This window comes from Phyllobates terribilis, unplaced genomic scaffold (genome assembly GCF_046119375.1).
Source record: "Phyllobates terribilis strain yellow unplaced genomic scaffold, ASM4611937v1 Scaffold_4578__1_contigs__length_59353, whole genome shotgun sequence".
NCBI classification, from domain to species: Eukaryota; Metazoa; Chordata; class Amphibia; order Anura; family Dendrobatidae; genus Phyllobates; species Phyllobates terribilis.
Window position 1 is genome coordinate 35,244 of NW_027367329.1, and position 12,111 is coordinate 47,354.

Here is a 12,111-nt window from a genome sequence, read left to right on the forward strand (position 1 = left end):
GACTCTTGCACTATTTCAGAGTGAAGAATATCACTCCTCGCAACACCAACCTGGATCAAGTGACCATATCTGATTATTGTATCATGGCTTAGTGTCTTAGAGGAAAGCTCATCAATATTGCCCAGCCCATGTTCTTGCACATGGTACTTACAAGAGCACATTATGTCAGTCCACTACCTTTTCCACACATCATCGCAAGGGTGTTGAAGAATGAAGCTATGTATAAGCCAGTATATGAGACCATCTTCAACGACATTCTGACCATAGAAAAGGTAACCGAGCTTGTAGCTAAGCCATCCAATACACTCCCACCGGCAGACATCTCTTCCCGAACCCAATCCAGAGAGCCAGCTACACCCGTTTCCAACGAGTCTTCCTCTATTGTATCTACTATCTAGAATCTGAACTCTAACATTGAGAAGCGACTTGTTGAGATCCAGACACAGCTGTAGCTAATGACGGAATGTCAAGAAGAGCAAAGTGCCATCATCCAGAAATTAGTGTCTCTTACCAAACAGCGCGATGCTTAGGGTGATAATTGCTTGTGTCTATCTTGCTTCTCTTTGTTTGTTTTCGGTTGTTCTTGTTTAACTAGTAATCCTAGGACTCCCGCAGCTATAAAGGTGTAATGATTTTGAATGATCAAACAGTTTGTTTTTGTTTCTATAAACATGTGCTTTCTTACTTGATTACACCTTGCTATATTGTGTTGAATATCTTGATTTGCTTGATTACTAAGTTAGCTTGTTTCTCTTGTCCCACTATTAGTTTCCTTTTCATGAATTATCTAGCATATTTGATGATGTCAAAAGGGGGAAGAAAAACAGGTAAATCTATTCGACTAACTGGGAAGAATTTAGACCAGTTTGGTCTAAGGGGGAATACAGGTATACTTGCTAAAGTGACTTTAGCAAGATTTTGAGCAGATTTGGTAAATCTGTCTAGTATCAGTTTGAGCTTCATTTCATATCTTAAGCTTAACTGATGTGCTTACACTGTTTAATTGTTTGTCATCATAAAAAAGGGGGGAATTGTTAGTTTAAGCATGAGTAGATTAAACGATCCACTTGTTTTGATGATGATAAACACAACATTTGATATCATTTGTGTGTGATGAGCTTTCCAGGAATAGCTTTAGTAGCTAGAAGAATAGATTTGATGCAAGCGGGCAAGCTAAAGACTAGCTTTATGCCTTGCAGGGAACGCGAGTCTCGCAAAGGTAGTCATGAACAAGTTAGAAGAAAATGATTAATTTCTGAGTGAAGTGTGTTGAAGGCGAAGGACTAGCGAAGAGAGTCGCCGCGAGCTAGTGAATCCTTTGCTTCAATATCTGAGTATATACGAGTGTATCCAAGTAAAGTGAACTATGTCCCAGATGGAAATCATGCACCAACGTGTAGAGTATTCAGGCCAAGTGAAGGGAAAGATGTGTAGCTAAGGATAGGATGAATGGGTTTTCTACCTATGGATAGTGAGGAGCGTGGATTGCCAAGCTGGACGAATAATGAGCGCAAGAGTGGTGTGAATTGGATCGCAAGCGTGGACAAGTTTGTTGCACAAGAAAAGAAGAAACATGTGTGGTTGAATCTGTTAAAGCTACTTAGTGGAGAAGTCATATGGATTGCCAACCTGTCATTCTTTGTTGTACTATTTTATGGGTTTTTCTTTCTTGGACAATAAGTTAGGAATTCTATAAATAGGTGTAATAGGTGAATTTTTAATGCACGAACATGAGAACCTCATAGTGGAGAAAAGTCTAGCTCGCTTAGGAGAAGCAACCCAAAGAGAAACACAAAAGGATCCGAAAACTGGGAGAGTGAGTAAAGTTGAGTGTTTAGGGTGAGAAGCTAGTGATCCAAGGAGGGAGCGAGTGCGTCAATACACCTTGAACGCAACGAGAGGAGGATAACTTGTATACAGCTGAATGAGTGATTGTATTGAGTGGAGAGTTGTAAGTGTTTGTAATTCTCTATTTGATATAATCAATATAGTGGTGAGTTTCATCTCGGGCTTGAGTTAAGCCAAAGGTTCGCGCCTTACCAAAATATCTTTACATTTGAGATAAACTTACTATCTAACAATTCAAATTCGTATTGTGGCAAATCCCTTAATTCCGCATATATAACATACTGGCTTTTATAGCTTTTTGTGTTTACAAAGGGGATTAGACTCGCTTTAAAGTGTTTTCAACTTCTGCATTTATAAAATACTTAACCTAGTCAATCGAGCTACTCTTTCATAAGAGCTAGTCGATTTAAGGTACTCTATCTTATTCAGCAGCGATTCATTTATATATATCTACTCGCTGAATTCGATCCTTGTATACTAGATTTCTAGCTACTTGTACTTTGGGTATAAGAGTAAGTGTAACATTCTTTATCATACACTTAAGCTAATTGTATAAAGCCACAATAGTATTTAGGTAATGGTGATTCTTTACAGTTATACTCGGTCTGTTAAACTTTGATTGAACATATAGTATACTCACCATATATTAAGGAAGTCATTTTTTCTATTTGATATACCTTATTTAATTGCACTAAAAATTATATTGCACATTGAATTTTATTTATTAGAAGGAGGAAAGACCAAAAATAAATTAATAAATAAAAAGGGTAAACCAATGTTTTTTTTCTCCAAAAAACATTATAAAAAAGACAATATTAGTTGAGTAAATATCAATGAAAGAGATGGACAATATGTGAATTTATGTATATAGTATATATTAAAAAGCGTTTTTTCACGGAACCACCCTTTATATGGCCGAATTTGCATGGAACCATCCCCTATATCGATAATTATTCCGAACCATCCAAATTTCAACTTTTTCTTACCAGAAGCCACCCATGGACGGATTCCGTCAAAATTATGTTAAATACATGAAATGACCAAAATACCCTTATTATTTTAATGAAAAACCATTTCTACCCTTTTATTCTATACTTGTCTTTAACTTTTTATTTATTTTCCCTTTTAATTCACAATGAACACATGAAGAACATGATTCAAATCCACCATCGAACACAGTGAACACACCATCGATTTCAAACACATGAAGAACATATCGAACATTAGATTATATTGTATAAAATCTACCAATGAACACAATGAACGTCCAATTTCAAACAAGCTGATAGAAGATGGAGTTACTGAAAACAATCCACCATTGAACAAAATGAACGTCCAATTTCAAACACAGGAAGACCCAACTTCGAACACCCCAATTTGCAGTCTCTATCCTCGTTCATCCTCAAGCTCCGACAATGTCCAAACACGCAATTCTGGTCTGAACATGCAATGAACACACCATCGATTTGTCCTCTAGAAAGTCAACCATCCAGAAAATATACGAACACAAACCTTGCAAATATAAGAACACATACCCTGCAAATCGGAAGAAACCCAGAAAATATACAAACACAAACCTGCAAATATACGAACATAAATCCCTGCAAATTTCGAATCGAATTTGGGAGAAGAAGAAGAAGAACGAAGGAGAAGAACAAAAATCATAAGAAACCCTAATTCGAAAGACAAGAATGGAGAAGTACGGAGAAGAAGAAGAAGAACGAAGGAGAAGAACCCTAAATCGCAAGAACCCTAATTTGCATTGATCCTTAGCGAGAAACGGGGAATGCAGAGTATGAAGAGAATCGAAGAATGAAGAGAATAAAGAGAAATGAAAATGAAGAGAAACGAAGGAGGAGGAGGCGATTCAATAACATCCATCGGAGACGAAGACCCTGCAATTGCGATTGGAGGAGAAGACGAAGATGTTGGGGGCGAAGACAAAGGTGAAGATGTTGGGGGCAGAGACGAAGACGAAGATGCTGGAAATCAATTTCGGATCTGGAGGCGAAGACGAAGATGAAGATGCTGGGGGCAGAGACGAAGACGAAGATGCGAAGATGCTGGAAATCAATTTCGGATCTGGAGGTGAAGACTATTGGAGGCGAAGACGAAGATGCGGGGGGCGAAGACGATTGAAGGCGAAGATGTTGGGGGCGAATTCGAAGGAGAAAATGACATTTTGATTGTAATTTTATAAAAACAATAAGGGTATTTTGGTCATTTCATGTATTTTAACATAAATTTTGACGGAATCCGTCCATGGGTGGCTTCTGGTAAGAAAAAGTTGAAATTTGGGTGATTCGGAATAATTATCGATATAGGGGGTGGTTCCATGCAAATTCGGCCATATAACGGGTGGTTCCGTGCAAAAACGCCATATTAAAAATAATAATTATAAAACTCTTCTATAAACCCAAATAACATATTAAAATTCGTGATAATTATATACTTATAGGAAATACATAAAATCAATCTCGTACATGACACGGATACTATACTATTAGTTTGATGATGTAACTTTAGGATTTGGTATATATTGTGTTGAAATAGTCTAAGATTTTGATAATTTGTAGGAGATTCAGTATAATATGAAGTTACATAACTTGTACCCAAACGAACAATTCGTAATACCACATAATGAAATTGCCGTCTCCAAAAAGGACCTCGTGGGTTTTAATTTGGGAGCATATAATTAGCACATGTTCTAACATTTTGAAGGTTTATGGGTAAAATTGAATCATGTGTCCTATTATAAATAATTTAATATATAATTATATAATATATTTAATATTTAAACGGTATTATAACAAAAAAGGTAAAGTTATACAATAATGTTTAAGCAAAAAATTGAAGAAAATTCTGAATTGTTATAATATTCTCAAAAAAAGACCAAGTTCAAAAACAATTTCTTAGGGTAGCCTTTAGAACGATTTCTTTGAATTTTCAAACAACATGTACAACATCATCTTCAAACTCTAGTAGCATGTTTCACATAAATCAATTCCATCTCCAAATCACCAATTTTTCTCTTACATAATAAAAAATACATAAAGATAATGTAAAACAATTTCTTCGAACAGTTTTGATGCAATGCCTTCACAAAATTTCAAGTATATCACTTTCAATGCCTAAAATAACTTGTTCAATCTTTCTTGTGCTACAAATGTCCTTAGATAGTTCTTCAATTATTTTAATTTGGAAAAAAAAAATTCAGCTAAAACTAATGTTACATGAACAATTAATAAAATACGATAAGCAAGAAAGAGGTACTAAATGCTTTGGGCAAACTGGGGAAAAAACGAAGACATCTTGTACTCTCCAAGTTTAATAATGACTTGGACCATTGTTTTATTAGTGATTTGTTTGCTTTAAGTATATTACATTGTTGTATTTTTAATTTTGTTTTATTAGTGGTTTGTTTTCTATAAGTGTATTAGACTATTGTATTTTTATTTTTGTGTTGCTTTAAGTGTATTGGACCGTTGTATATTAAACGAAAAAGAGAGAGGCGCGAGGAGCCTCGAACCCGAAATCTTTAGAAGATATTAGAGAGCATTAGTCAGCTCTGTCAGAATGTTCTCTTGCAGTATGTGTACATCTAAAACTACTAATATCATAACTAATATATACATATACTAATTTTTTTTATATGGCCTCTAAAATCCAGGAGTTCTAGGCGGTTGCCCCTGCCTTAAGGCCGGGTTTGTGTATAACTGTCATCTTGTCTTGTTTTCTTTTAAAATTATAAAATCATTATCGTTTTAAATATTTATCAATTTTTTCTTTCTCTTTTAATTTAAACACATATTATGAAGGTTGTTGATTAGCTCCTTCTAGTGCTCCGATTACTCCATAGCTGCCACTATCAATTATAAGGCCTGATGATACGGTCAGCTGAAACGGTTTATAGAATGAAACTGTTTTATCTAATGACACGGTTTGAGAAATCGTTCTACCGAAATTGGCTTTTGAAACACTTGCATCAAACGGTTTTAAAATTGCAAGGCAGCTCATACATTTTGAAACGGGATGAGCCAATGTGAACCATTTAATTCTAATTATATAAGTGGGTCGCTTCGCTTTTCTTGCTAGATCTGAATTATCAACACTTTGTCCTCTCCTCTCCTCTCAATCCTTCGATCAATCTCTTCAATTCGATTTTCCCATGCAGACCGTCGGCCACCGCAACAACCCTACTCAAGTTCGGTGCTCTGCCACCGGCCTTTCGAGGGAAGAGGGCAACCTGTTGACACAGAAAGTGAGGTGGTAATGTACTGGAGTCGCGTTGCTAGTTGCTTAGTTGCTACTTGAGAGTTCCATTCTGGTTTATAGAAGCGTATATAGAGGTTTCGTTCCTATCCCACTTTAATTCCTTTGTTCTATCAATTTCTCGTGCTAGGGTTTAACTAGTTTTTATGAGTTCTGGCTTCGTTATATGATGTGTTGGAGTGTTTCCTATCTTCAGAAATCATAAAGCCCTAGTCCCTAGCTTCTCGTTTTCAGTTATTGTGATTTAGGAATATGTTGATTTATTTGAAGAATTTCTAGTAGATGTTAATCATTGAATTTGTAAATGATAAGAGGAATGCAGGATATTCTAATGTGCAATAGGTGTATTAGAAAGTTGATAATTCTCGTATTACATGTTAAATCATTTATTAGTGATGTTAATAATGATAAGAGGAATGCTGATAATGATAAGAGGAATGAAGGTTATCCTTTTTCGCTTTTCCTCTTCTTCTTTTCTACAATTCATTGATCAACTCAAAGAAATTTTTACTATGTATACAACAAGCCCATTACAACATCACATGTTAAATGAGAATCGTTAAAAGAAATATGTGATAGCAAAGAAATAAGAGGAGCTAAGGCTAGCCTTTCTACCACAAACACACCATTTTCATTCTCTTTTTTTTATTCTTCTAGTAAACTATATCTTGCATGTCATATACTTTGTAACGCTAAACATCTTCTCCTCATTTTACACTTCAATTGAGTTTTGTGTGGTGCTTGATTGGAGAAAGGTGGTTTGATAACTAAAGTATCATACTTCTATTGCCTATAACAAAATAAAAGATTTAAATGACTAATGCTATAGAATTTATTACATGACAGGCTAGAGATGAGATTCACTAGAAGTCTGAAATATTGCTTGTAACAGATTAAAAGTGAGTACTTAAATCTTCTCAAGTTGGAAAATATATTTCTTTCGTCATACATGGGTTGCGTCTCCCTTTACTAAGGTAGAACAGTTAGTACGTATAAGTACATTTAATCACAATGAAGATGATCAATGTGCATACATAGTTGTGGTTGATTTCTCATCTTGTGAGATTGAATTTAACATTTTAAATATTTAACAACCAACCTATGAAGAGATCAAAATCCCTGTGATGGAAGGACTTGATGCTTTTGTTGCGGTATGCCACATATCTAAGTGTTTACCAAGTCAAAATTAAGCTTTTATACTTGTAAAAAAAAATTGCAAAAGAAGGTTGTGATCAATTATGCCCCTAGAGTAAATTATTAGCAATTTTCCAGTGTTGTAAATGAAATGAAACACCCTTGTATTTCGTTATTGAATTTCAAATTATATATATTTTTCTTCTAGTTTTCGGCAAGTTTGTCAATGATTCATTTCCTTTATGTATGAAGTATGTGAAAACATTTCATAAACCAAAAATCATAAGTTTGTTGTACTTGAGTGAGTGACTAAGTGAGGTGTTGTGTTTGTTGTTTAGTTATATACATCCTTGATTGTTTAAAATAAATAATTTAGTTCGTTAGTATTTAAACGTTGATCAAATCTACTTAAAATCGCCCTCTTTAAGGTTGCCCTATCATCCATTGGTGCTCATTAGTTGCAGACTTGCACGAAATTATTTATATGTTGCTTAAACTGAGTATACGAGCTTCTTCTAATCTTTGATTGTGGGTTGCTACATAGTAACATATCCACACAATTGAACTTTTGCAGGATATGATTGTTGAATATTTTTATGGAGTGTGGTGGACCTCGCTTGTTTATGCATTATGAAAGGCGGAGTTCCTAAGTTGAGGATTTCATTGTGCCCAGACTAAGGTAGTTATTTTCTTGCCATTGTTGATTATGCATTCATTGCCTTTTAGGTCTATGTAATTTGTTAGTATAACTTCGATCTTTTCTTACGGGCATATGTACTTTTTGAGTATAACTTCATATTTTTTTAATGTGGGATGTTCTATATTTTACACTTATCCATGTAAGATGTATCAATTAATTTTATATTTATTAATTCTACATATTTTTATGTCTAGTATTTTTGTTAATTTTGTTGATCATTAAATTAACTTGAACAAAATAAATCACTTTTTAGATGAATAATGAATTATTAAACTGTTCCATTGTAATTCAATGAGTTTAATTGAGATTCTGAAAGTTGTATAAAGTGCTTTAGTGTGTAGTTCAAATGAAACGGTTAGATCTATCTAAAGAAACGGTTAGTGCATACTTCCTATGAAAAATTTCATTTGCTTATAACAATCATTTCACTAAGTCTAACGCAAGGGCAGCAGATGATCGAAACCGTTTCATTAGATCTAAGGAAACGCTTAATGTAACCTAATAAAACAAAAACCGACCGTTTCATTAGGGCATATATTTGGTAGTGTGCTCACCAAAACCTTCATAATCTGGGTTTAATTTTTCTTTTTCTCTTTTTCTTTTTAAATTCAAAAGTTTTATATGGAATAAAACATTTCTTTTACTACTATGTAATTGAAATACTCTGACTTGATAAGAGATAATAATAATTTAGAAAATCTTTTCCTCTCTTTATAGAGAGAATTAGAATCCGTCATTATTATCTTTTATATATGATTATAAAGATATCGTATAAGAAAAATAGGAAATGACTAAAATTTTAGCATACAAAAAATCAAAATTACAAGGAGAATATCATATAAAAATAATCATTATTTATTAAATATGACTACGAGAAAGATAATCACTTATATTGTAATTCAATGTGATATATTTTTATTAGCATTATTTATTTATATATTTAAATTTATATATTTAAACTTTTAACATATCTATAAATTATTTATTTTCAATATAAACATTTGATAAATCACATGCATTAGTTAATCGTGATATGCAGATTAAACTAGTCTATCTATATAATATTAAAGGAACGTGAAAAATAGTTGTTGTGTTACCCTCTCATTGACTTGGACACGTAAATTATACACATTTCCTTTACTTTCATGCGACTAAGATATTCCAATTAGAAAGTTTACATATACAAAATTAATATCATTTCCTTTTTACCCTATTTCCTTTTTCTCTTCCTACAACACATTTTATACCGAGCATCTATTATTCTTCCCCCTTGTTGGATTTAGAAGGAAAAAAATCCTTACTTACATTTTTCTTTAAGGAAATTTAATGTATACATGAATGTTTCATAAGATGAAGCATATCTATTCATGAATTACAGGAAAATCGTTGATTATGGAGATTGCAAAATCTCTAGCCATCAATCTATGCATGAATATAAGATTTGAACATTATTGCATATGATTCTATACACGTTTATCCTAATCTGGTTTTACACAATATAAATACGTACACGACCATTAGGATTTTAAGTTTTACAATTACATTTTCTCAATCTTTTTCCATCGACAGGTGAAGAGGACGATCTCGAGTTTCATCCATGAGGTCAAACGACAAGGTGAAGGTGATCATCGTAATGGGATCAACCGGCAGCGGAAAATCCAAGCTCTCGATCGAGCTTGCCACTCGCTTCAACGGCGAGATAATCAACTCCGACAAGATTCAAGTCCACAGAGGCCTCGATATCATCACCAACAAGGTGACTGTCGAAGAGTGCCGTGGTGTCCCACACCATCTCCTCGGGATCGTTGACCCAGACGTTGATTTCACCGCCAGTGACTTCTGCCGCCACGTCAACCTCGCCGTTGATTCCATAACGGAGAAGGGAAAGGTCGCTGTTATTGCCGGTGGGTCTAACTCTTACCTTGAAGAGCTGGTCAATAACGACTCCCATTTCAAAAAATACGAGCCGTTATTTTTGTGGGTGTATGTTTCTATGCCGGTTCTGGAGAAATTCGTGTCGGACCGGGTTGACCAGATGGTGCAGACCGGAGCGGTTGAGGAAGTGAGAGAGATATTCGAACCGGAGTCGGCTGACTACACAAAGGGGATAAGAAAGGCGATCGGAGTCCCGGAGTTTGACAGGTTTTTTAAAGCTGAGATGACCGGAGAGGCTGACGTGGAGACCCTAGACCTGCTTCTCAAAGAATCCATTGACCAGGTCAAAAAGAACACGTTCGAGTTGGCGTGCAAGCAGCGGGAGAAGATTCAGGCGCTGCAGGACAACTCAGGCTGGGAGTTGAACCGGATTGACGCCACTGAGGTGTTTGAAAAGCGCGGGAAACCGGGATGGGCTGAGGTATGGGAGAAGGTTGTGGTTGTGCCTAGCGTGAAATTGGTGGACCGGTTTTTGTCCGGTTCGGTTGAACTGGATGGTGAGGAACATCTTCCGACTGAGATCCCTGGTTCCCCATTGGAGATGCACGTGTCAAGCAAGATATAAATTAAATTGTAATTGTGTTATTTTTTTTAAGAGGGGCGTTTTGATGAGTAGAGAGTCTATTATGATTATATGAGTATGGACACATTTTCTTAGATGGAGTTGTTGGACGGTTCACATGACATATGGAAGAAATAATAAAAGAAATGATATTTCCCTGAAAACTGCTCGTTATCTGTTAAAATTAATAGGAAACCATTAATTATATATCTATTTATAATTAACCATCCAAATTTTAATCTCCGTTAATAATTGACCACTCATTTTTATGGTCTGTAAGATTTATTGTCCAAAAGTGTGAAATGTGCTTTTACCCTTCATTTTGTAAAAAAAATTAGGGACAAAATTACAAAATGTCTTATTATTGGATATTCGAAAGAATAGTCTGATATTTGGATTCTTCTTCTTGCTCGCATCTCTTTCATTCGGACTTCTTAAGCTCTTCTTCTATTTCAATCTTTATCACAATATCCACTCTTCATGTTCCTCCTCCCCCGATTGAAAGATGGGAATTTGGCGATAAGAGGAAAGAATGGATTTTGTCTTCACGCAGTCGTGACTCTTGTGGTTATGACCCATGTTTGACTCATCACAATCAAAATTGGTTCCAAGCACAACAAATCAGTCAAAAGATGAATAATGTCCTTTTTCCAGACCGACAAAAGTAGATTCACATCTTTCAGATAGACTAAAGCAGATTCACATAAGTTGATGAAACCCTAGTGGCGACGAAATAACGCAATTCAGCTGCAATTTGGGGAGCCGAACTCCCGTCCTTGGAAGTAAGTCATGAAATCAAAGTATAGCACCATGTCCATTTTCGACATTGTCAGAGTCGGTGGCGGGAGCTTATAAGGTAGCTAACTAAGGAAGAGATGAAGGAGAATCAGTCGGTGATGTGGTGGCCGGTGGGCTTCCATGAGGTGAACCCACATTAGCTTCCTAGAGTTTCCCTCCTCCGACGGAGACTCGATCTCCAATCTACCAAATTGGATTTTCCACTTTTAATCACCATAGCAATCAACCTAGTAGAGATGGAAATTGGATTCAATTTGGGAGGAAAACAATCGGTATCTCTAAATTTCATATTTTGCAAACCTAAACTCCATTCAATTATTCTTTTGAATATCCAATTATTCTTTTGGATACCCAATAAAAAGGCATTTCACAAAATTCTAAAAAATTAAAGGTAAAATGAACATTTCACGCTTTTGAGCAGTAAATCTAATAGAAAATGGAAAGGGGTGGTTAATTGTTAACGAAGATTAAAATTTGGATGATTAATTATAAATAGCTATATAACGGGTAGTTTCCTGCAAATTTTGATAAATAACGGATGCTTTCTTGTAAAACAACCTAAAAGAAAAGCACGTGCTAACTTTGTTTAACAATACACAATGACATTTTTGTAATTATATCTAAAATTAAGATAAAAGACGGCGTTGCCCTCGTTTTTAGAACACGTTCATATCTAAAACCCTCTCCTTCATGCACTTGATGCTCAGGGATCTCTCTGACCTAGGGTTCTTTGTCGATGCCACTTAGGCTTTTGTGTCAAGCGTACCCACACTAGGCCATCGCTATCTACAATGGACCACTGCGACCCAACCTCATGACCTGCATTGAACCGGTCGAGCTATGGCTCGTAACAAAGAGAAAG

The 12,111-nt window shown here is 35.2% G+C and overlaps 1 protein-coding gene across 1 annotated transcript; it reads left to right on the forward strand.

Annotated features, from left to right (window-relative positions):
• The first annotated feature begins 9,551 nt into the window (after positions 1–9,551).
• Positions 9,552–10,454, forward strand: LOC141249469 (uncharacterized). The gene has a single exon (XM_073669625.1). It carries the CDS (start codon positions 9,552–9,554, stop codon positions 10,452–10,454), a length of 903 nt encoding a protein of 300 aa, XP_073525726.1.
• Positions 10,455–12,111: the final 1,657 nt, after the last annotated feature.